This window comes from Castor canadensis, chromosome 11 (assembly GCF_047511655.1).
Source record: "Castor canadensis chromosome 11, mCasCan1.hap1v2, whole genome shotgun sequence".
Taxonomy (NCBI): Eukaryota; Metazoa; Chordata; class Mammalia; order Rodentia; family Castoridae; genus Castor; species Castor canadensis.
In genome coordinates this window covers 1,153,792-1,179,302 of record NC_133396.1, presented here as the reverse complement: position 1 = coordinate 1,179,302, position 25,511 = coordinate 1,153,792, and the positions used below count along the sequence as shown (strand labels likewise).

Sequence of the window (25,511 nt, the reverse complement as noted above, 5' to 3'; positions counted from 1 at the left end):
GTTTCTCGCCCTCCCTGAACTTCTGCAGCCTCATCTGTATCATGGGTGGTGTGTAAATGAGGTGAGCTAACGTGTCTGGAGTGCTGAGAACAGGATATCTCATGGTAGTTTTTTTACATAGGAAAGTGACTCCATATAGGCATTCACAGTACCCATAGGTGGGAAGACCTTGCTGTAGGAAAGTTTGCTGAGGAGTCGTCTGCAGTCTCAGTGGCTGTGAGGATTGGAGCCAGGTATGAAGTGGTTTAAAATTGATGGAAAGCCAAGTGCCAGGGCGCATGCCTGTAATCCTAGCTATTTAGGAAGAGGAGACAGGGAGGGTCGCAGTTCTAGGCTAGCCTAGGTAGAAAGTTGACGAGTCCTGGTCTCAACAGAAAAAACTGGACATGGTGGCATATATCTGTCATCCCAGCTACTTCAGGAAGCATACATAGTTTTACAGTCCAGGCTGGCCAGGGCAAAAAATTAGACTCCATCTCTAAAATAAATGGAACAAAGAGGACTGGAGGTGTGGCTCAGGTGATAGAGCGCTTGCTTTACAAGTGTGAAGTCCTGAGATCAACCCCAAGCCCACACACACATACACACACACACACACAAATGCAGAGGCCTGGAGGCATAGCTCAAGCAGCACAAAGTCCTGAGTTCAGTCTCCACTGCCATATGAAAATGAGTGGAGGGTGACTGTGATGGACAGAGTGTGATGGCTGTGTGGGTGGGAGCTATAGCACTTGTTACTGTCCTCACAGGACTGGGGAGGTTGAGACAAGACCAGTTAGAAAGGAACACTCAGAGTTCTTGGAATTTAGGAATGTGGAGCGGATAGGGATAGCACTTAGTGGTAGCGTGGGTCACGTAGCCAGAGCCCTGCCTGTGCCTGCCTGGCAGCTCCTCATGGAGGGGATGATAGAGTGAGAGTGTGTGTGGAGGACATGAGGCCTGATGCTTGGAACTGGCAGGGCGCGTCACTGCCATCTGGGTTAAATCACATGACTGTACCCCAGGGGTAGGGACCCCTCCTCCTTGGTGGACAGAGGAGCTGTGGAGTCCTTGGTGGAGGGCAGAGAATGTGGTCACTTGGGTTCAGCCATTTTGCTCAGTACCACAACAAAGGAGACACAGAAGGCCTAAGGTTTCTGACTGACAGGTGTGTAACTACAGCAGAGAACTTTCCAAAACAGAAGGCCCAAGGTACCAGACTGAGAGGCTTCTGCAGGCCCAGCCAGTGGATGGAAGACCTTTATCAAGGGATGTTGTTAAGAAACACAGGACATGGGGACAGAGAGATGATTCTGTAGGTTCACAGGGAAAGGGCAGGCCTGGACCCCTGGAGCAATCGCTTTTTTTCTTTTTTTGGTGGTACAGGATTTGAACTCAGGGCTTCATGCTTGCTAGGCAGGCACTCTACCACATGAGCCACTGCACCAGCTTGGACTCCTGGAGCAGTGTCTTTAAGATCCCACTTTTCTGGAATTCTCTGTCTTGCTGTAGCATTGTGGACCAGGAAAGATGTATGCTCAGATTGAGGGCTGCTTCTTCACTGTTATCTCAGTCATTTTATGTGAACGAAGACAAGCAAGTGGACCAAGGAGTCCTGGGGTGGCCTGTGGGTGGGGTTGAGGATGCTGGAAGAAGTAGGGACAACATTGATTGCAATTAACTGTGAGGTGTAGTTGAAGACATAGTGTAGAGCATGGGGGCAGCTCTTCCAATGGCAGGAGTAGGGCTTGGGAGGTCAAGGAGCATCTAGGTTAATCCCTGGTATCTCAGCCTGTCTGTCGATGGAGGAGATGGGCATTGTGAAAGAAACAGGAGTGTTTCTTTTTTGCTTCTCACTGTGTCATATACATCTTCTTGAAGACCTCACAGTGTTTCTTCCCACATGTTGTCTTCTGTTGAGTGGACCTGGCCACCATTTGTACCCAACCAGTGTGGCAGTGCTGGCCACAGCTCTGCCTGTATGTGACCTGTCCAGGCAGAGCTGGTGGGGACTGCCCAGCCAATCACCACTCAGTTCCTCCCTGAGGATAAGTTCAGAGACAGGATGGTACATGTGTAAATTTTAGCTTTAAAAGTTCCGACCCAAATTTTGTCTTGGAAGCTGACCTCCACTTACTGTGAAGTGGATTGGGACCCATGGTGAGATTTTTTAGCCCTGCATGGAGGTTCCTGTGCTGGGGATGTGCAGAGGGCCTGGCAGGTTTTTTTATTTATTTTTTTGATGGTACTGGGGCTTGAACTCAGGGCTTCACACTTGCTAGGCAGGTGCTCTACTACTTGAGCCACTCTGCCAGCCCTCGGCTTGGGCTGGCAGGAAGCTGGGTCTCCACCATGGAGATATCACTGGTCCCAACAGGTACACATGAGGTGAGAGAGGAGCCTGTGCTTAGAGCTGCCATGCTGGCCCCGAGCTCTAGGAATTCCTCGTCTCAGCTGAGTGGGACAGGCAGGAAGTTGGTCACCCCTTGAGGCTTTCTTGAAGGTGGGAGAATCCTAGAAAATTAAGAGTGCTGTGCCTGTGGGGGTGTTCTCAGGTTGGGGCCTGCAGGCCAGAAGCCCACGCAGGATCCCTGCTGAGGTTGGTGTGCATCTGGGGTGAAGCGTGCTTTGTGTTCAGGACCACTGGTCAATTGCTGGGCTGGAGGCAGCATATAATTGGAAGGTGACTTTCTTCTGAACATGGACATAGCCCAGTCCTGACTCTGAGCATTTCTGGGACAGCGCTGACCTCTAGGAATACCCTTCAAGCCACACGTGCTGGCCACAGAAGCAACTCAGAATTTCTAGTAACACATGCTGGGTGCTGGTGGCTCATGCCTGTAATCCTTGACTTAGGAGGCAGAGATCAGGAGGATCGTGGTTTGAAGCCAGCCTGGAAAAATAGTTCTTGAGACCTTATCTTGAAAATATCTAACACAAAAAGGGCTGGTGGAGTGGCTCAAGGTATAGGCCCTGAGTTCAATCCCTGGTACCACCAAAAGAAAAAAAAGAATTTCTAGTAACACATAAAAGATAAAGTAAAAACAGGCATAATTAATTTTACTAATGTTTAACTCAGTACACCTAAAATACTATGCTTTGAATATGTAATCAATAGAAAAATTTGATCACGTATGTTGGTACGAAGTTTTTGAAATCCAGTGCACATTTCGCACACACACCTCTGCTCCCTCTGTCTGGTGCTCTGGGGACTGGCTGCCTCCCAGGCTCTGCTGCTGGCCAGATACCTGGAGAGTGGCTTAGGGCTGCTGGCTCTTGAGCTGTCCCAAGTCCCTGTAACCTGACAATCTGCCCAGCAGATGAGGATCAACAGCCACACTGACCTCTGGCCACATTGCTCTTGCCTGCTTCTCCTGTGCCCGTGTTGATTCAGTTGAGGATTGTAAGATGGAACACACCACTTCCTGTGGTTAGGTAAAGCAGAGGGAAGTAAAGGCACTGTTACTCACGGCCCCTCAGGATGCCTAAAGGCTCCCACACATGGAGGTCAAGAACGTGTGGAGAGGAGAGGGACTTGGGCTTGTCAGGTCCCAGCTTCCTGTGAGGAGTCTTAACTTACCATGAGCTCTTGAAGGCTACTGTGACTCTCTGCCCCATCCACTTGGATGCAGGGGCCAGTCATAGGCTGCGCCCAGCTATCACACCGGGAGGGCTGATGGGCTGCTTGAGGAACTGGGAAGAGGCTGAGAACCAGAAGCTGTGGCCAGGGCTCCTGAATTGCTGGTGTGAGAAAGTCCATGTTGGATTCAGAGTATTGCTGAGACCTGGCAAATGGGAATCCCCGCCATGCCTGGATAGAGCCTGCACTCTGGATGTTCCAGGTCCAGGTGGCCTCTGCCTCAGCCTGTTACATACGGCTCCACTGTGTCCCATACTGTCCCAGGCGGTTCTCTGAGGTCTGTGTGGGAGTAGTGTGTTTTTTTGTACAAGTCAAGTTCCCAAACTTGCTACAGAGGGGATTCGCCCTCAGAGGTGCTGTCTGTGCTAGCTGCTCCCAAGTGCCCTGTCCCCAGTACGCACCCTCCCTGGCTGTGTTCTAAATGGGCAGTGTCACCAGCTGTAACCCCTCCCTGCCCAACCTCCCCCCGCCCCGGCCGTGTGCCATGTTCCTGGTGTGTGTGCCCCTCCTTGGCTGTCCCCGTGTGCCCTCTCCCATGGTTGTCCTCTTCCTGGCTTGGTCTTCCAACCCCTGCCCCTCTGTCCTAGCCTGATTTCACAGTGGGGCCTGAGCCCTTTTCTCTGTCTTTGAGTAGGAGCTGTGATTCTCAAGGAGGCCAGGTGGTCCCTGGGGCTCAGAGGCATGATGGGCTGTAGCGAGAGGCTGTGGGTGAGGATAGAGTCCTGTGTTATCTCCCTTAGGGTCTGATTATCAGCATGTGGTCACATTCAGAGTGGGTTCGTTTGACCAGTTGGCAGCCAGCTCAGCTAACTGTGTAGGGCCAGGGGCTTCTTTCCTTAGGATTCTCACAGGCTCAGCCACCTGGGCCTCCTTATTTCCTCTAGCTGGAGACACAACAGCACATGGGTATAGACTGTCACACAGCAGTGGGCACCAAGACACCTGGTGCCTCAGGACATGACTTTGCCTTTGGCAGCCTCTCAAGCAGGAGAAGCCACGCTCTGGCTGCAGTTGTAGCTCTGGTGGTTTTTGCTGGTGTGTCATTCTTGTATGGGGAGCATGGTGGTGCCAGCCTTTTCTTGGCAGTACTGGTGCTTGTATCATCCCTGGTTTGGTTAGGCCCCTCAGGTGACTTAACACGAAGGACTGTAGACACTGCCTTGTCCCCAGTGCAGTATACCTCATGGAACCTGGGTCCTAAGTGTGTAGATTGCCTACCCTCTAGGGGACATTGCACTCTGTGGTGGGTGGCATCTGTGCCCTGCCTGGCCATCTATGGTAGCCCCTGGCGTGGACCAGGGCAAGTTTTCTGGCCTTAGAGGAAGTAAGACCTCACCAGTTCCCCAGTACCTTCCCTTGTGGCCAAGGGGCATCTCTGTGTGGTGAGTGGGCGCTGTCCTGCCACCTGGTCTTGCGTTTCTCAATCCAGAATGCTGTGTCCAGCAGGGTGGCATGGTGTGGGGGCTAAGGGGCAGGGCATGTCCACTTGCACCAGGGGCCACAGACATTAAGAATTTGTGGGGCTTATGTGAGTGCAGCATGGCCCTCCTGGCACATAATGGTATGTCTTTTGCCATCAGGATGGAGAGTTCTGCTTGCTGGGCTGGGTGGCAGAAAGTCTGGAAGCTATTTCAGCTGCCCCTCCCTTGGCCTGTGGCCGTTCCTCTCAGACCCTGCACGCACAAGGGAATCCGACCCGCCTGCTCCTTCTCTGGTGAAGCCGCACATCAAAGCCAGGCCGCTGTTTGATGTCGTGTGCCGGGCTCTGTCCCTGTTTGTGATTTGTAGTCCACAGGGCCTCAGGGAAAGGCTTTAAGAAGGGGTGCTGGCCGTGCTTGTCTGGGTTGGGCAGTCATGGGTCCGACAACTTGGCCAGCTGTGTGATAAGCCAGCTCCTTCCTGCAGCAGGTCAGTTACGTGTCTCATTTGAGAGACAAGATGCTCGGCTTTCCCATCTTTCTTCCTGGCCCCATCTCCTTGTTTCTATGGACTATCTTCTGGGCTGAGGTTTTCTTCCTGGTCCTCTGTCGTGGCTTCAGAAGGAAGAGCTGCATGGGCCTGGCTAAAGCCATGGGACATAAGGTCTCTGGTGGGCTAAATGTCCTGTTCTTTGGGAGAGGGTAGGTCCAACAGCCGTGTGCTCTGCGGCTCACGGGAAATGTGCTCCACAGGTCTGCCTGGCTTTGCATGGCGGGGACACCAGCTGTAGGCATCATGCGCTCCATGGGCCAGAAGCCTGCACTGAGGGAAGGACTTCATTGTCACTCCAAGCCCTGTGAGGCCCCTGGGCCTGTGCTGTCTTAGCAAGGCCTCTGCCAGCAGGTGAGGCTGGCAGTGCAGGGCCCCGGGCAGGGAGAGGCTGTAACCCCAGGCACGGGGAGAACACAAAGCAAAAACAGAAGGCAAAGAATAAAAGTGAAAGAGATGAAGCCACACTCTCTCAGGATGAGGATTATGGCTCCCCTGGTCTAGGCCGTGACCTCAATACTGCATGGGCCTGCTGTCCATGCGGTGGGCCTGTCTGAGTCTGGCACTCAGTTCTCTGTCCAGTCCTTTCACTGTTTCACGAAGGCCAGTCTACCTCCTATAGAGCAAAAGGTCAGGAGCTGAGTTCGGTGCACACTTGCCCTGGAGGCCCCTTGAGCACTTGGGTGTGGTCACAGTGGGAGCTCTACTTGGGAGGTGTTCCCTGTGCATGTGTCTCATACAGGGATGTTCCCATGTCCCCCCAGCATTGCCCTTGGCCCTTCCAGGCCTACCCTGTTCAAGCCCCACCTTATCTAATCTTTGTGCCCTGTTTTCTGGTCACCAGCTTAGCTCTTGTCTCTTACCATCTCAGCCTGTCCATCTGTTTGGTCCACGGTGACCGTGAGTCCTGGCAGGCTGTGGGTTCCTCCTCTGCCTGGGACCTGCCTGTCGGCCTAGCTCCTCTTGCTTCTCTACCTGGACAGAGACTGGCCTGTACTCATCTCCAGTAAGGGTGAGATGGGCTTTTGTTACTTTGGGGGTGAATTTTACAATGGTGCATTAGGAAATGCAGGACTGAACTTCCTCTCAGTTCTCATGGATATCAGCAACAGAAACACTCCAGGGCCAGGAGAGGGCAGCACCCTGTCACCCTGCTGGTCAGCATAGGTTGGGCCAGTGTGTATGTCAGATGTGTGTACCGAAGGCCAGCTGAGCTTCCTGGGGTCATGATGTGCACAACGACCTTGGGTGGAGGAGAGTGGACAGTGGTCCTTACTACCCAGCCTTCAATGACATCAGCTTGCTGTGGAGGGGATGGCAGAGGAGGGGAGTGTGTGGGAAGGTCTGCTTTGCATCTGGCTGTGACGCTTCCCATCCAGTGTCAGTGACCAGATGTCTGTGCTTGGTGCTGTGCATCCAAGTGTCATGGCCGACACAGGCTGGCTCTGGCATCTTGATGCTTCACTTCCTCTTCCTTTCTTGGTGACATTCACCTCAGTAGCTGGTCCTTCCCTGTCCCATGGGCATCTGGTTGTGCTTCATGAGGAAGTGTCACTGTCACCTCTGTGTTCAGGCATGGAATAGACATGTGGCCTGAGGTCACATGGCTGGGACATGGTTGGGTGCAGGTCACAGGCCATGACTCCAGCATGTGGTGTAGGTCAAGATCTGAAGGTCTGGCCCTTCTGGAAAACCATAGCCCTCTGTTAGCCCTGGTGCTTCTGCCAGCAGAGTGGACAAAACATGGTGGTACTCATGGCCTTGGGACTTAAGCTTCTTTGCTTGCAGTCCAGTAGGTGGATTTGTATCTTAGTGGTCAGGGACTCTCTTAGAGACAGCTTCAAATGGAAGTCCAGACTCCAGGACTCACAGGACTGGTTGCAGGTCCTAAACTCATACATGGCTAAGCAACAGGCCACATCTGGGAGGTGGTTAGGACTGCTTGTCTCCTGCTGGTCTTTCATGGCCATGGGGTCCATCCTGCCTTGAAGCTGGAGAGGGTGGGAGAAATTTCTGGTCATGTGCCAATGACTGAGGCCTTTCTTGGGGCTCTGCTCAACTGTTGATTGCCTCCTTCTGATGGTTGTAGGGTACAGGATAGGGTCTGGGAAGGCTGGTTGGCTGGCTGAGAGCTATGGCCCTGGGCTTGGGCCAGCTTTCTGAGCCATCAGTGCCTCCATGGTGCTGGGCCAGGTGCCCTGGGGTTCCTGCTGTCTGAGTGGTGGGACCCTGATATTCTTTTCTCTCTTTCCAGGGAATGTCTGCAGCAGCCAGGCGAGGCGACCCCTGTCTGCGTGTACATGAGGGATGAAGTAGGTGCTGGCCACCCCGCCCCCTCCCAACACGCTTCAGCCTGCCCAGCCCACTTTCCAACCTGGAAACTTTGCTGCCTCACCCTCTTCAAAGCAGCGGCAGGAGCAACAGCTCCTGAAAGCATGATGTGTTTTATGGAAAAAAGCGGAACAGCCGGCTCCGCTGGAACCCGACCACGGCCGCCGGGCTGCTCCCGAAACCTCCCTCAGCGCCCTGTTTGTTTTTTCAGCTTCTCTCAAAGCTCAAGAGTCACAAAAGTGGTTTCATTTTAGTAAATATTTGCTTTGCTCTGTGTTTTGATCTTTTTCAAAACTGAGAGCAGCATAGCACAGGCAAAGCCTGGCAGTGAGGCCCTGCTTGTCCGCCAGCTCCGCCTGCCGTGACAGGGACCCTCCCAGTGCTGAGTCCCCTGGCCTCACAGGGGCTTTTTGTTTCAACTCTGGCCCAGCGCCCTGTTCTGGCCCAGGTGGGGGTGTGCTGTGGCCAAGGGGTCCCTGGAAAGGTCCAGTGGTGGATGGGATTTCCCCTCTTATCCCAAATCAAGGTTCCCTAGCTATAGCTATGTGGGGACATGGGAGGACATACTGGCCAGCATCGTCCCTGGGAGGAGATGGACCATAGGACTTTAGGAGACTCAGGCCTGGTCATCCTGCTTGGCCTCTGACTCTTGTGTTGTGCAGCCCTCAGAAGGCATGTCTGCTCTGGAAGTAGCTCCTACAGGACTCACATTAGCTCAGGGGACATGGCCAGCCAGGTCTGAGTGATCCCCACCCTGAGAAGGGTCAGGAGTGATCCATGTGGGAGGACCTAGGAGGGAGGGCAGTGTATTTCAGGCAGCACCAGCATAGAGGGCAGCTGAGGCTGCATGTGGAAAAGAGGAGCTGGTGTGGCAGTAGTCAGATGGGTTGCTGAGAGGGTGCAGTAACCCCTGCCAGGCCAGGCATTCTGATTTAGGATCCCCAAAGTTCAAAGGGTTTTGAAAAATGAGTGCCACCAGCCTGCCTTTGGCACACCAGGCAGGGTGGACTAACTCTGTGGAGGGGCTCCTGGGCCCTTTCGGGCCTGGCAGAAACCTGTGGCTTTGAGATTAACTTGCTGTAGGGATCTAGCCTGTCTCCAGTGTTTGGGACCCCAAGGCTCATTGCAGTGGGATGTGAAGCAATCTGGTGCGTGTGAGGTCAGGGGCTGTAAAGGGGATGGGAAGAGGCTTAGAGGCCCTCCTCTGCGTGGTAAGCTGTCGCAGGGAGGCCCAGCAGAAATGCTGGTCAGTAGTGGCTCTGAGGACCTGGTGCTTAAGGGAGCAAACCGGGTGGTGTTGGTGGGTAAAATGGGGTTTGCTTGTCCTCCGTGCCCCAGCAGAGCTGGCCAAGGAGCTGTGCATGCATCTCCACCCTTCAGTCCCTAAACATGTTCCATTCCTCTATCCTCCTGGTTGTCAGCTGTGGGCAGGACTCTGGGCTTCTGGGCATTCCCCATCCAACCCAGTTTTCCCTCCCTAGCTGCAGTGGGTCCAAGTTCACAGCTGAAGAGGCTGTGTTGGGTCAGGAGACGGACAGTCAGCAGACCCTCACCAGCTGCAAGCCAGACACATGCCAGGCCTCACAGAGCATGTGGACTGGCAGGGACAGAGGGGCATGGGTAGAAGAAGGTACCTGGGCAGTGTAGGGCCTCAACACAGGCCTGGTGAGGACTTTGTCAGTGGAGGCTCAAAGGGTCAGTCCAGGAGGGGTTGCTGTGATCTTAAAGGTCCAGGAGAGGGGCCCATGTGTCCTTTGCTTTTCTTGCAGGTCACTGGAGGAGCTGCCCTTCAGAGCACTACACTGCAGTCACTGGGCCTCACCGGGGGTGGTGCCACCATCAGGTAGGGACAGCATAGCTGGCAGGCTTGGAGACCTGTTTAGTTTAACAATATGGTCTTAAAAGAAAAGGAGTCAGAGGTCAGTTGTCGTAGCTTGTAATCCTGACTACTTGGGAGGAGGAGATCAAGAGGATCTCTGACTAAGGCCAGCCCAGGCAAAAAGTTAGCAAGACCCCCATCTCAACAAATAAGCCAGATGTGGTCTTTTGTGCCTGTCATCCCAGCTATGCAGGAGGCATAGGTAGGAGGATCTCAAGGCCTAGAGTTCATTCCCCATCGCAAAAATACTCAACCAAAAAAGGGGCTGGAGATGTAGAGCGCCTGCCTAGCAAGCATGAGGCCCTGAGTTCAGCCTAGTACTGCCAAAAGAAAAAAAACCAAACAACTGAGCATGGTACATGGTAGCACACTACCTGTAATCTCAGCATTCAGGAGGCTGAGGCAGGAGGATCAAGGGTTGGAGGCCAGCCTGGGCTGCATAGCGAGACTGTCTCAAAAACAAAACAAACAGCTGGGTACCAGTGGCTCATGCCTGTAATCCTGGCTACTCAGGAGGCAGAGATAGGAGGACCATGGTTTGAAGCCAGCCCGGGCAAATAGTTCCATGAGACCCTGTCTGGAAAACCCTTCAAAAAAATAGGACTGGTGGAGTGGCTCAAGGTGAAGGCCCTGAGTTCAAGCAAAAAAAAAAAAAAAAAAAACCAAACCAAGAATTTGAAAATGTAGGCGAGCCCCATGGTGGGGGGTGAGGTGGGGGAGGGCGGGGAGGGGCACCCTCTCCATGGCTTGTGGTACTGCAGCTGCCTTGGTGGTCACTTCTTGCCTTTTTTTTCTCCCTCCAGAGGTGAAGTGGACTGAGGGAGGGGTTGTGCAGTGTTCTCAGAGAATGGATCCTGAGAAGGGCCACTCACCATCTGGTTCTCTCTCAGGTTTGTCATGAAGCCATGTGATTCCATGAACAAGCAGGACCCTGTAACCAGCAGGAGCAAGATCCCGGGAAGCCCAACCTGCTCTGTGTCGGCTGACCAGGCATCTGCCGGCCCTTTGCTCCCCTTGAGCTCTGGAGAGCTCAGCAGGGGCGATCTGAGCCACCAGGGTGACACAGGCACCACCACGGGGACATGCCTCGGGGGTAGCCCAAAGCCAGTGGATGCTCAGGCGAAGCGCAGTGCCAAGGAGTCTGCACCTGCCCCTTTTGTTCCTTTCTCTGGTGGGGGACAGCGGCTGGGGGGCCCTTCCGGGTCCTCAAAGCCTCCGATGTCACCTTCAGCCAAGTCACCCGAATTCTTATCCAGCCCTGGAGGCCCCTCCAAGCCCAAGAAGTCGAAGCCTGGTGAGGAGCCCCAGCAGGATCCAGAGCCGGTAAGGGGTGTGCTGGGCCTTGGGCCTTGGGGGAGCAGCCTTTCCTCCAGCTGAGGCTGTACTGTGGCCAATCTGGTGTGTGGCCACAGGCTCACTGGCGTCTCCTTGGATGTGACTGTGTTCTGTTTTGTGCCTGCTGGTTTTTGTGGGTTTTTTTTTTTTTTTTTTTTTTTTTTTTGTGGGACTGGGGTTTGAACTCAGGACTTCAAGATTGTAAAGCAGGCACTCTACTTCCTGAGCCACCCTCCACCCCATTTTTGCTCTGGTTATTTTGGAGATGGGGGTTTCAAAAACTATTTGCCTGAGCTGGCCTTGAACCACAATCCTCCTCATCTCAGCTGGGATTGTAGGTATGGGCCACTGGCACCTGGCTGTTCCTGCTGTTTTGAGCCTCTGATTCAAGCATGTAGCCTAATAGGTTTTTTTTGTTTTTCTTTCCTGGCACTAGGGCTTAAACTCAGGGCCTTCACCTTGAGCCACTCCACCAGCCCTATTTTTGTGATGGGTTTTTTCGAGATAGGGTCTCACGCATTACTTGCCTGGGCTGGCTTTAAACCATGGTCCTCCTGCAGTTAAACTCTGTTGGGAGGAGAGAGTGGCTCCCCTGAGCCCTTGTAAAACAGTTTGTTTAGTGGCCACTGGTCTAGAATGACATTTGCTACATTGCCTTGTCTTGTGATAGGCTTTATTGTGCTAGAACTTACTCCTGTGTGCCACCCACACCTTTCAATGTGCTATTTGACCACTTCTGGGAAGAGCACTTTGTCTTAATCTTTGAGCTCCTGTAGCTGCAGTTGTCGCCCTGGCCCCATTTATCCCAGAGTCTCATTCTCCTGCCATCTGGGTGAGGCCCTCCTACCCTGCCTGCCATGCCGCACTTGCAGGAGGCCACCTGTGTGCCCTGGCGGGCCCTTTTTGCCACACCACATCCTTGCCCCCCACCCTCGCTCTGCTGCTTGATGGCACTGGCCAGGGGGCACATGATGTGGGCTGCCGCCAGTCAGTGCTTGCCCAGAAGTCTGGTATAGATTACTTGCCATGTCTCTTAGACTCTGCAGCTGAGATTTCAGAGCTTCCACTGCCCTCTTCGGAAAGGGTGATATAGGTGGTGTCTTCACTTGAAGACGTCCCTGGGCTCAGCCCATGTGTGGACTAATCCTGGGGTTTGTCTGGGTGACACAGACCCCTGTCTACCTGACATAAATAAAAGCTTCCTTTCAGATTTCCCTGGAAAGCGCCTTGGGTCTTAAAATGTGCAGGTTCCTCTCCTTTTTTGAGTGTAGCTCTTGGGAAAGCCCTGGTCTTCCTCCCAGAGTCCAGCCTGGTGGGGCTGTGATCCGCAAGACCTGGGAACCTGTGGCTCTGGCCCAAGCCTGGAGAGGATTTCCCCCTCTGGCCAGCATGTCGCTTGCAGTTAGCCCTTGTGCCAGGCCACAGGGGTACCCCAGGCTTGGCACACCACACCTGCCCTGTATCTGTCTGGTATTTCAAAGGAAGGCAGCTGGTTTTGGAGAATGACTTTTGTTGTGTTTTGTTTTCTTTAGATAGAGTCTTGCTTTGTAGACCAGGCTGCCTTCAAACTCATGATCCTCCCTGGGAAACATTTCCTGCTGTGGTGTTAGGGACACCAGTGGAGAGCCAGACTGAGGCCAGCCTGGGTTTTCTGTGGCATTCCTGATGCACTGTGGGTGTGAGTGGTATCTCCATTGCATGTTCTCCACCTTCCCCTGCCCTTTACCTCCAACCAGAGTGGCTCTGCTCTTATTTATGTATGCAGTTGTGCTCACAGTCTACTTAAGGTTTTATTTGATTAAAAAATGATACCACTGCTGGGTGTGGGATCTGTAATCCTAGCTTCTTGTGAGGTGGAGATTGGGAGGATTGCAACTTGGGGCAAGCCTGGGCAAAAAGTTAGGGAGAACCCCATCTCAACCAGTGAAAGCTGAGTGTGGGGGTGTATAACTATTGTCCAGGCCTCCCTGGGCATAAACTCAGGATCCTATTAGAAAAATAGCTAATGGCAAAAAAAAAAAAAAAAAGGTCTGGCACCGTGGTTCAAGTCGTAGAGTGCCTGCCTAGCAAATGTAAGGCATGGAGTACTGCCAGAAAAAAAGATAACCCCAGATGATGACAAGCCTCTGGAGGATGTGTTAATGTTGTTATTTTTTTTTTTCTGGTACTGGGGCATGAACTCAGGGACTACACCTTGAGCCACTCTACCAGCCCTTTTTTGTGATGGGTTTTTTTTGAGATAGGGTCTCAAAGAACTGTTTGCCCAGGCTGGCTTCAAACCTCCTGATCTCTGCCTCCTCAGTAGCTGGGATTACAGGAGTGAGCTGCAGTGCTCTGCTATGATTACCATTTTGAGAGGGTCTCTCTGTAGCCCAGACTAGCCTTGAACTCTCAGTCCTTCTGCCTCTGCCTCTGAGTGCTGGGTGTGGATGCCACTGTACCAGTTGCTTTTTTTGTAAGTATTTGACAGCATCACACACGGCAAGACAGGGACAGAGATTTCTCAGATCCCCTGTCTCCCTCCACACTGTCAGCACCCCCATAGAGTGGACTGTTTTTGCAGTGGACAGTACTACAGGCACATCCTTATCGCAGACCTTTGGTTCACGTCTGGGTTGACTGTAGGTTGGACAAATGTATAGTGATGTGACCCCACCTTTATGGTGTTGCCCAGGGTAGTTTCACTGCCCTACACGCCCCTGTGCCCCACCTCTTCATCCCTCCTTCCTCTGATCCCCAGCAGCCACTGACCTTTTATTATCTGCATAGTTTAGCCTCTTCCACATGTCTCTGGTTGTAAGGTGGGACCCTCCTTGCTGGCCCTCCTCCCCCAGCCATCATGCCCCATGCTGTGCGTGCTTTGGAACAATCTACTCCAGCCTGCAGTCTCACTGCATCCCTAATGCCTGGGGCCATTTGCTGCCAGTGTGATGGGTGCAGAGTTGTGCCTTGTAGCACTTTTTCTCTTTGAGCACTGCCATATAGCATGCCTCTCTCCAGGCACTTGCTGGGTGTTTCAGCTTAACTTTCTTGCCTGTTAATGACCTTTGCCCAGGTTGTCTTCTGTTGCTTGGTGAGAATTCCCTGTATGTTCTGGAGGTTGTAGCCATATTGGTGAAGTTACCATGACTGTAACGATGGTGTACTTCACTTACCCATAGGAATAGTTTGATAGTCCATTATCCAAGGTCAAAGTGGTGTCTTCCGGCATTTTCTTCTCTTGGATTTGCCCTTCATTCAGTGGTTTTCTGCCCTGCTGGGGGTCACTTGTGCACAATGAGGCAGAGTCTGGCTGGTTTTTTTCTGTATGTTGCACCATTTTCCCAGCCATACAGCTGCCTGCCTCACTCTGCCCTGCTAGTTCCTGTTTTATCATGCTGCTCTTCCTCCCAGTGACTCCACACTGCTTCCGGCTGTGGTTCATCTTAGAACAGTTGACAGTGAGTCTCCTCATTGTCCTCCTTTGCCAAAAATGACAGTCTATTCAAGGATTTATCTTTTCAAATAAATGTCAGGATGTTTGTTTTGAGGATGTTTGCGAGGTCCTCAAAAATTACTGTAGGACATTGCATAGGATTATGTTGAGTTTCTCCTTTAATTTGGAGAGAATGAAAGTCTTTAGATTGTGTGTCACCTTCTCCATGGACCTCATGTTTTCTTCCACTCAGTCTTTTAGGCTGGCCTCAAACTGGTACTTCTGCTGCCCTAGCGTCCCCAGTGTTGGGTTTACAGGCATGTGCCACCACACCTGCCTTATTCTGTCCTTTAATATAGAATTTTATTAACTTTTCCATGAAGGTCTCTTACAGACTTTATGATTTCTGGATATTGGGGTTATTTTTCATGGTGTGGAGGACAGTGTTCCTGTTACCATGTGACAAGCCTACTCCTTTAGTAGTTGCTGTGGCTTGTTTTTGTTGGGTGCCAGCCCTTCATGCTAGGCTTGTCTTTTTCCTTATGTCTGGCCTCTGTATTTGTTGAGTAGAGGAATCTTTGTGGATGTCCTTGTCTTGGTCTTAGAGGAAACAATCTGTGGTTCCTCCATTACGGATGATATGCACTGTAATCAGCCTTCATCAAGCTTAGAAAGTTGAGATTTTCTCTTCATGCGTAGGTGTTGAAACTTGCAGACAGCTTTTTCTGCATTGGCGAGGTGAGTGTCTGTGAGCTCTGCTTCCCCCTTCTGTTTCTGCATGTGGTGAAGTTTTGAGTAGAATGCTGAGTCAGACTGTCCTTGCCTGCAGGGGTTCATCTGGTTGCCAGTGATGTGCTTTTTGTTTTTTGTTTTTGTTTGTTTTTTGGTGAGACTGGGGTTTATAACTCAGGCTTGCATTTGCAAAGCAGGTGCTCTACCCTCTTGAGCCACACCTCCATCCCTGCCAGTGTGTTTTGTTTTCAGCTGCACTGTTAATCTGGGTTTGCTACCACTTTATTTCAGACTTTTGTTTCAGTATTCATAGGTGAGACAGCTCTCCATTTCTTTTTTTCTCACGTCTTGTCCAGCTTAGGAGTCGAGGTTATATTAGCATCCTGGGTGAGTTCTTTGTGGCCTGGATATAGCCTTTGCAGAAGAGGGACATTTGCCTTGTTGCTGCCTCATTCAGGCTCTGTCCACAGTTTGCAGCTGGTACTTGTGATGGGTGTGTGCAGATCACCAGGTGGGTGACCTCTGACTACTGGGGTCATGCCCCACCCTGTGCTCTTAACTTCCTTGCACTTCACCGTGCTCCCTCCTCTGGCGTTTCCTGGCCCTTGGGCTAACTTGTCCTGGGCATCCCTCCCTTGATTTCTTTCTGGTTACATCCTTGTGGCGTCATGTTAGAGTCCTTTGCTCTCTGCAGAATGAGGGTGGTCATGGCACCTACGTTTTGACTGGAGGAGGCAGATTGAGGCCTATAGGCAGCCCCTGGTGCAGTCTGAGGGCCCAGGGAATCCAGTGGTGGGCATGGGAGGAGGCAGTTCTGGCCAGCTGTCTGCAAGAGACATGCTTACAGCCAGGGGCCCGGGCCAGTAAAGAGCTTCTGCCCACCTGGGTAGGTCCCACCGTCGTTTTCTCCTGTGCATCCTGTGCCTCCAGTATCTCCTGTATCTCCATACTTAAATGTCCTGGAGACATTTGAGAGTTTTGGCAGTGTCTGTTTTCAGACTTGGGAATGAGGGTGATTTTTATGTCTGGGGAGCTCTGTTTTGCAGGCGGCTCATGCTCCCTTTGAAAGGCATCTCATCTTCTTTCTGATGAATTCTATTTTTTTTTTTTAAGGCAGCTGGCTGTACTTTCTCCCTACCTTGGTTCCTATGTCTTTTTTTTTTTTTTTTTTTTTTGCAGTACTGGGGTTTGAACTCAGGGCCTTCACCTTGAGCCACTCCACTGGTCCTATTTTTGTGAAAAATTTTTCGAGATAGGATCTCACGAAGTATTTGCCCCTCCTGACATTGAACTGCAATCCTCCTGAGTAGCTAGGATTACAGGCATGAGTCACCGTTGCCCAGCTTCTTGTGTCTATTTTGTGTGTGTGTGTGGGGGGTGCTGGGGTTTGAACTCAGAGCCTTCACCTTGAGCCACTCTACCAGCCCTTTTTTGTGATGGGTTTTTTTGAGATTGGGTCTCTCAAACTATTTGCCCAGGCTGGCTTTGAACCTCAATCCTCCTGAGTAGCTAGGATTACAGGCATGAGCCACTGGCATTTGGACTGTGTCTGCTTAGATTGCAAGGGAAACCCATAGGTCCCCACATCCTGCCAGGGGCCTTGTCCTTGCCTGTTTGGCTCCTTTGTCAATGGCTGCAGAAGCTATGGTTCAGGCCTTACCTGATTACTGACAGGCAAGAGAGGCCTTCAGGAACCCCATTTCCCTACCCCCTCATGCAGTAATTCTGAGGACAGTGTTTGTGGCTGTCAGGCTGGGGACTGGACAGTTGGCACAGAGGGCCTAGCTCTTGGAGTCCACCATTGTGGCACCATCACTGCCAATCAAGAACACATACGTATCTAGTAGCTGGGGTCATGGTGCTGGTGCTTGAACTCTGCCTGTTCCCGACCCTGGTCACTTCTGTGTCCTCACTCCTGCTCCTGGTCACACACTTGAAGGGGTGCAGGGGACAGTGTCAGGGTGGGTGTGGTTGCCTCCATCCAGCCCCTCCTCCCTGACCCAAACTGTCCTGTGTCCTCACTGAGTGGATGAGTGAGTGAGGATCGAAGAATGAAGGGGCCCCCATCCCAGAATACTTCTTCTTGGAATGGTTATGGTGGTGGCACCCTCCCTCCCCTTGGGGGACCCTGCTGACTTCTGTGTTTGGGTCAGTCTGGAGCCCCCATGATCCTGGGCCAAGGGACAAAGGCTGAAGCAGACCTGTTGGGGTTGGGTGAGCTGGTGCCAGGGACTCTGTACCTTCTCTTGATTTAAGAGTAGCTCAAATCAGGGATAGCTATGTCTCTCCTACCCTAAAGGTGCCAGCCCTTAGCCCCTTGTTCCCTCCATGCTGACCTGGCCATGTCTTCTGTGGTGTGTGGCGGTGCAGCAACTCAGAGCAGCCAGCCTGGTCTGCTTGCTAGGCGGGCAGTTGCAGTCCCTGGAGCAGGGTCCCAGCACAGCCCCAAGTGCTGATCCCAGGGCCCACAGCCAGCGGGGAGGCCCCCCTGAGGCGGTTGCCTGGGCCCCTCCAGCCTTTGATCTGGGAGCCCAGCACCAGATTGATTGTGGAGTGTCCCCCACTGCTGCCTTGTGCCTCCTGTCACCAGTAGCCCCACACCCAGAGGGCTGGCCAGCCACATGCATCTGCTTTGTGTCCCTACTCAGTCTTAGGGGGAGGGGATGGGAACAAAACAGAACTTTTTTGGGAAACTTCAAAGGTACACTTTAGTAATCAAAAAGAGTTTCCAAGTTTCCCATTAATGTTTTGCCTGTGTGTGGTTTTTGGATTTAAATAAAGACTCAGAAGAAAGAGACAGGATAAAATACAGGCAGGTCCTCACTGAGGCCCGGGATGGTTCACAGAGCCGGGCGGTTCCTGCCTTTGATGTCAGACATTAATTATTAGAAGGTAGTTTTACTGGCGATCAGAACCGGGCTCAGGGAGAGGCTGGGGCTGCCCGGCGCCCCCTGGCCCTGTCCTTTGAAGTCCCTCCACAGCCCAGGAGGCCACCTCACAGCTCTGTGTTCACAGGCTGATCCCAGCAGGCACCCCCCACCAATGCCTGCAGCCTCCCCAGCGGCTGGCACAAGGGCCGAGGGCTGACCCTGATCAAAGGCCCTGGGTCGTCCTGGGCAGGACTGGCGGCTGCTGGCCTGCCCACCCCTTCCCCTTGGGAATTTCCTCAGTTCACACAGCCTGGTCTTCACCCTCTGCCTCCCCACCCTGGCTGATAGCCGGTGGTTAGTGTTCATGGGGCTGGGAGGAGTCGATCTGGGGATCTGGGGGATATGAAGTAGGTTTTGATGTTAAACTTGGTAAGAATGTCTGATACATGAGGTTGTACGTTGCTGCTGCTGTACTTGCGCAGCAGGTGTCCTTGCAGGGACTGGAGTCCAGTGCCACTGGTTGGGGGCTCCATGGCTATGCTGCTCTTCTCTTCCTGGCTCCTTCCCCTGCCATTATCCACTAGCCAGCTGTGATCCTGGCTGTGTTTCATGGGTGTTTGTGGACAACCCTCGGAGCCCGAGGCCTAATCCAGTTATTCTGAGAGCCACAGGCCATGTCTTAATTTGGAAAGTCCTCTGAGCTTCGCTGGCAGATGGCTCAGTGTCTTTGCAGGTGACTGGCTGAGTGTTTAGCTGTGGTTGCAACCTGGTGACCAGCAGCTGCTTCTGCTTCAGTGAGTAACTGCAAATGTGGTGAAAAATGGTCCTGCAGAGCAAGCACCCTGCTTCCCCAGGAGGACTCGGCCAGGCACACACATCACTGCCTGCATTGATTTAGTTCATTGTTTTGGGGGAGGTGTAATGTTCTTTATCCACAATGATAAACACCTGGCCAAGGCTTGGGACCATGCTCCAAAGTGCATGGGTTTTGTTGTGGTTGCCCAGGGTTGAGCAGTCCACTTCTTTTCTTTTTTAAAAATATTTTCTTATTTCTTTGAGGTGTAAGTAATTCATATTCGTGGTACAGAAAGACAACTAAGGGAAAGTGAAATCCTGTCTGTGGGGCACCATTAATGTGTTGGTATCAAGCTCCCCAAGGATGTTCCTAGCGTCCTCAAGAGTGCAGATGTCGGTGTCAGAAGATGTTTCTCCCTTTGCTGTCAGGGCTTGCAAACTTGCGTTCCTGGGCCTCAAGCTTTGTCACACTGATGCCTGCTGTTTATCCTTCTTCTAAGAGTGACTGCAGGGTTGGGAGGAGCAGATAGGCCTTGGATGTGATACTCTCTGAATGCTGGACACCCCACCCCACCCCCGCCACCAAAATCTGTTTTCTCTTAAGTCCTGGAGTCAGGTGCATGAAGACATTGGGCATCATGAGTTGTGCTGGTTACCTCCATGTCTGTGGCTGTGGGGTGAAGTCTCTGAGCTAACTATCCTGAGTCCAGCCTCAGAACTGTGCTGACTATACAGACAGGGATGTTTGGCCCTTATTGTCCAAGGCCAGTGTGGCCTGGGGTGGGGCTGGGACTAGGGAGCCCTGTGCTTCTTCTGACTGAATCTGGACACTAGGTCTCTCCAGGAGAGTGTCCCCACCTGTAGCCTTCCATTTTGGCTTTCTCCCTGGGATTTGTGGCTGCTCACTGGTGGGCAGGCCTTGACTGACAATGTCACGTGGATGTTATACCTAGGGCTGTGCAGTGGGCTTCACTGTGTCCCCTTTAGTACCTCCGTATACGGCATGCACAAGCTCCAGGCATGCGAATGGGAGAATTGTCCCTCTGCATAGCACCCAAGCCCAGGTCCAGGCCTGGCCTCTTTCTCTGGCACAGCTATCTCTTGCTGTGCCATCCAGGGCCTTTGATGAGTGTCCATGTGCTCCTGTATCTCCCTCCCGAGGGAAGCTGAGCCCTGTGAGTAACTCAGGAGGTTTGGCCTGTGTCCCTCTCAGAGTGATTCATTTAAGCTCAGAGCCTCAGGAGGAAACGCTTCACATTCCCTCTTACCAAAACCATTGTCAGCATGGCCTGGGCTGAGTGAGAGCAAATGAGAAGGGAACAGAAGCCCTCGCAGAGAAGTGGGAACATCCGAGGTTGAGGTCATTCCGAATAGTTTTACATTTTTCCTCCATTTGTCACCACATCCTGGAAAATCACCATCAAGAAGATGAAACCTCAGCAGGCCACTTCTGTGCCCACCATACTTTCACACTGGGTCCTCGTCCCTCCTTTGTCTCCCCACTGGAGGTAGTCGCTGACTTCGTACCCCGAGCTGGTCCTGGAGTGACTGCAGCCCACCCTGTCCACCTTTGGACTATCTGTTACCAGCAGCCAGTTCTAGGTTCTGGGTCTGTCCTAAGTACCTCTTGTATCCTGGCTTTGGGCTGGTTGAGGTCAAATGTTACTGAGTTTGAAGACAGCTGGGAGCCACCTGGCTTCTGTCCTGTTCTGTCCCTCCTGGTCTCTCTTCTGCCCATCTATCCTTCTTTCCAGAACCTTTCACTTGGTAAGAACCTCGCTAGAGGCCATGGCCCAGGAGTTGCCAGGGACCCCAGGTTGGCAGGAGTCAGAGCCTCCTGGACAGGCTCTGCAAGGAGCCCCATAGGCAGCAATGAACCAGACCACCCTCAGAGCTTCCTCCTCATGCCAGCTGCCCCTCAGGCACTCTGGGCCTCAGTTTCCTCATCTGTCATGTGGCAGTCATGACATGCCCCTACTGTGTGGGCTTGTTTTGCAGGTTCCTTTCTAAGGAGCCCAGCACACACAAGCCTTAGAATGTGTTCCACAACCCTGCTCTGGCCAGGTCCCCTTGTCTGCTTGCCCCTCCTCTAATAAAACTCTGAACGTTCTAGGAGCTGCCATAACCTGGGGGAGGACGGCAGCTAGCTCTTTGGATCTATATACCCAGACCCCTTCCCCACTTCCCCAGGCTGCACATGGCTCTTAAAAAGGCTCATCCTTTGGTGCCACTGCAGTGTCTTCAGAGTTTGGAGCTTCCAGAGCCCATGGCCTCCAGAGCCCATGGCCTCCAGAGCCCATGGCCTGGGGCCACACCTCCTGCCTAAGCCTCTGCTCACAGTGATCAGGAGTGCTTTAGCTGCCCTGGAGCCTCCCCAACCTCAGAGAAATGGAAATTCAGCTTTTGCAGCCTGCCCCAGCTCCTCCCAGGGCTCTAGGAAGGCTTCTCGGTTTTAGCATCATCCTAAATGGAGGGGCGAAGAGCCCCTCCCCCTCCATCCGGCACCACATAGTCAGCTTGGCTGTCCCTCACAGTTGTCACTGTGCTTTCTTCCTAATGTCCCTCAACCTCTTTTCTTCATCCAAAAACACCTCTGTACGTCTGCCTAGGATGGGAGCGGAGTGTAAAGCAGATGAGAGAGAGCCAGGCACTGGGCAAAGCATCCTAGGTAAATAGGACCAGGGTGCAGCCTGGGGGGCAGCCACGCCACCTTCTTGGACTCCCCTGCCCCGCTGTGGCCTGAGACTGGCCTGCGGGGCCCCTGACCACCAAGCCAAGTGGCTCTGGGATGGAAACTCTCTGCTCTTGTATTTCCTGGCCCCCTCAGCCACTGGTGGCACAGTGGTGTTTCCTAGTGGCCCAGCCACAGACTCTGTCAGTTCTCTTGAGAGACTTGGGAGGTCTGCCCCTCTGCAGCCTCTCATCCAGTCTAAGCCTTACCCAGCAGGCTTTGGTGGGCAGTCCACCCTTGGCATCCCAATGGACTGCTTGCCCAGTGTGAGGGGTCCGATCATCTGTCCCTGAGGAGGGACCCTGGGCTCTTGGTCCTTTTTGATAGACAGGCTTCCTGAGAAGATAAGAGACTAAGGTGAATTCAAAATGAGAGATATTGGCAGTTTTATTTTCTGACTAAAATTTAGCGACCCTTGGGCAGCCTGAAGTAGATGGTTAACTGCTCCCTGTGTCCCCCAACCTGGGATGTCGGCTTGGACCTCAGGGGTCATTGATACTGCCCAGAGTGTGGACATGCCAGTGACTTGGTACCCCCAAGTTGTGCTGAGGAGACCCCAGGGCAATCCTGCTCCTCAGGATTTGGCTTTGCTGGCGTCTGTCCTTTGCCCTATAGCTACATCCTGGGGGCAAAAGGCCCTGTCTGGATGGTCAGGCTCAGTGCCACATCATCCATTGTACATTCTCTGCCTGTTGAGATGCAGCATGGACCTTGGGTCATCTGTGTGCCCCAGAGCTGCTTCTCCAAGGGAGGGTCTGGAACAGCTGCTGGAGAGTGTGCCCCGAGTCTGCATCAGAATCCCTGCCTGACACTGCCCAGCCTGCACCGGCCACCCGTAGACATGGAGGCTTCCAGCCTGGGGCGCACCCACATTCTGCCCACCCTCCCCCAGGAGTCCAGGCGAGCTCATGGCCCTGCTGGAATGCAGGCGCTGTGGCCACGGGAGCAGCCTGGCGCCTGGCAGCTTGTTATAAAGAGCTCTGGCTCAGACTGCCCGCGGCGGTGGCTGCGTGGTTGTGGCTTCAATCGGGTAGTCCCCTGGGGCCTTGGTCAGCCACCTGTGGGGCCCCTGCCCAGGCCTCAGCTAGCTCTTTAGCCACTCTGCCAGAGAGGCTCCCTGGCTACAGCAACATGACAAAGCCATGTGCCCAGTGGACTGCAGGGACCTGGATTCTACAAGCAGTGGCTGGGGGAAGCCCTAGAGACACCTGGGACAAATGTACAAAAGCTTCCCCCAGTGTGGGTGCATTGAGAGTACTAGTTCCTGAATGCTGGGCAGGGTTGGCCAGCCTGGACCTGGGAGTACATCCTCAGTGTGATGGGACTGTGGAAGACCCCAGGAGGCAAAGGAGGGGAAGCTTGTTTCTGAGTCAGCCAACTTGTCTCCAGGTGTCAGGAACGGGAGAAGGGACTGGAGAGGGTGCTAAGGGGTAGCAGAAGGCTGGCTCCTGCCCTCCCTGACAGCTGTTTTGTATGCAGAAGGACGGGACCCAGTGTGAGCCAGCTGGGCACCTCAGCCTGGCCTGGCTCCACGGGTGGCTCCAGCACTGAGGAGGTGACCCACCCTCCTGGGCACCACAAATGCAGCAGGCCTGCCTTGTAATTTTCATTGTCGTTGATGCCAGTTAGGAATGACGCTGTGCCTTCCTCTGTCCCCAGGGGAGGGAGAGGTGGCCTAGCCATGGGGCTGAAGCCAAGAGGGCAGCAGGGGCATCCGGTTGGGGTTTTTGCCAGTACTCTAATTTGGTGGCTGTCGCTGCCCTTCCCCTCTGTGGAGCCCATGACGTGGCTTAGAACTGGGGTGCTACCCTCCAAGTTGGTTCCCTGATCTTGGGGTTCCCCTTAAAGTGGTCTCTGTATCAGGAGTGCTGAAGTGACTGAGATGGAGGGAAGAAGGGAGAGGTTACAGCCCTGTACAGATTGCTGGGTGGGGTTCCTACTGTAAGGTCCTAAATCTTACCCTGGCCCTTTGCTGGCCGAGTGGGCTGCAGAGGGGTGGGCTGGGATCGAGAGTGCATGGCTACTTCAGCTGAGGCTCTCTGTCCCCAGTCCATGGACCGAGACCCTGTGGTGTGCCACCCTGACTTGGAGGACCTGCTGCAGGCGTGGCCAGCGGAGCTGCCTGATGAGTTCTTTGAGGTGACTGTGGACGATGTGAGGAGACGCCTGGCCCAGCTCAAGAGTGAGCGGTGGGTGCCCTGTCCCAAGTCCTCCGCCTTGGACATCTTCCATCCATGGTGGTCCCGTGTAGGTGCTGCCCTGGCTGTCAGTCCTGCCTGCCCTCTTTGAGGTGCGAGGGGGCTGCCACAATCTGCTCATATCTGCCCCTTACGTGGGTCCCCACCTTGGGGTGGGGGACCCAGGTGGGGGCTCCTGTCTCTTACTGCCCTCTAGGGGAGAGAAGCCCCAGAGGTTGTAAAGGAGGAGTCCCGTGGCTTCTGGAGGGTCTGTGCTGATGGGACCTGCAACCCCTCCCCCACAGGAAGCGTCTGGAAGAAGCCCCTTTAGTGACCAAAGCCTTCAGGGAGGCTCAGATGAAGGAGAAATTGGAGCGCTACCCAAAGGTATGGGGGCATGTGTCTGAGAGGGGCCTCCTGTGGCTTTTGTGCAGGGACGTGCCCCAACCATGTGACTGTGATAGGCCCCACAGGTTACTCTACAGCTCACAGCACTGGCCAAGGGACACATGCTTCCCAACGGTGGCCAAGCATGAGAGGCTTATGCAGCTGAGATTATCTGTTAACACCCCCAACATTTTATGACAAAATCCTTTTATTGTAGTGCTAGGGATTGAACTCAGCTTCATGTGTGCCAGACAAACACTCCATTTCTTAATTACACCCCAGCCCCGTGTGAAAATCTTCAACAGAGCAGATTCGGTTTTTTGTTTGTTTTTGGTGGAAGTGGGTTTTGAACTCAGGGCTTCACAATTGCAAAGCTCTACCACTTGAGCCACACCTCCCGTCCATTTTGCTCTGGTTATTTTGGAGATGGGTTCTCACGAACCACGATCCTGTCAATCTCAGCCTCCCAAGTAGCTAGGATTACAGGCATGAGCCCCGTTTTCTGAACAGGGTCTTGCTATCCTCCTGCTTCAGCCTTCTGAGTGCTGGGATCACAGTGTGCACTACCACACCTGGCTACCAGGAAGCAGATTTTCGGTGTGATTTCAGAACTTATGTATGGGTATATATGGGTGCCTGACTATCTTTAGCCCCAGCCTGAGGAGCATGGGGGATGGCTGGGGGTAGCTAGCACTTCTTGGAGTGGGGGCTGCATGGTGAGGCCTTCTCAGTACTGGGGCTTTAGCTCTGGTCCTTTCTGACTGCTCTACTTGTCCTGGCCTAGGCGGCACTGAGGATCCTGTTCCCTGATCGATACATCCTGCAGGGCTTTTTCCGTCCCAGTGAGACAGGTGAGCTGCCTGCTATGGAGGTAGACACTGAGCCCCCCTTGATTCCTTCCTTTCAGACCACAGGACTGGGGTCACTTGCCCTTTGGGCTCCAGAGAGACTGGGCAGTTGCAGGCTGCTATACTCTCTGTGATATTTAGATGGCTCTGAACTTGCAGTGTTGGGTGGGGCCATGCCCAGCACAAGTTGTGGGCTAGCTGTTCCCACAGGCTCAGTGGGAAGAGCCTGTGTGCCTGCTCCTTCTGGGCGTGTGTGGACAGGGGTGCCCAGGACTCACCTTGTGAGGAAGGTAGTGAGCCACCAGGTCTAGAGTGGGTCTTGGTGGTCTGTTCCAAGAGTGCGCCCAGTGTGAGGTGTGGAGGCCTCACACTGGGCAGAGCTGAGGTTGGAATTGTGAGTGAGCACGAGGTGCAAGGGACTCTC

At 53.3% G+C, this 25,511-nt stretch overlaps 1 protein-coding gene across 10 annotated transcripts in view; it reads left to right on the top strand.

Annotated features, from left to right (window-relative positions):
* The window catches only part of Aspscr1 (ASPSCR1 tether for SLC2A4, UBX domain containing), a 39,184-nt gene that overhangs the window by 7,563 nt on the left and 6,110 nt on the right, over positions 1-25,511 (top strand). For 9 of the 10 annotated variants that reach the window (XR_012438399.1, XR_002213882.2, XR_012438400.1 and 6 more), the window contains exons 5-10: positions 7,842-7,899; positions 9,688-9,761; positions 10,688-11,120; positions 23,725-23,864; positions 24,158-24,239; positions 25,024-25,090. Coding sequence is in view for 7 of the 10 variants with exons in the window: in XM_020187858.2 (XP_020043447.1) it covers positions 7,842-7,899; positions 9,688-9,761; positions 10,688-11,120; positions 23,725-23,864; positions 24,158-24,239; positions 25,024-25,090 (854 nt within the window). In the remaining 3 variants the exon portion in view is untranslated. Of the gene's footprint in view, positions 1-6,447; positions 6,600-7,841; positions 7,900-9,687; positions 9,762-10,687; positions 11,121-23,724; positions 23,865-24,157; positions 24,240-25,023; positions 25,091-25,511 lie in introns of those variants that run through there. The other variant, XM_074044853.1, reaches the window with a different exon arrangement.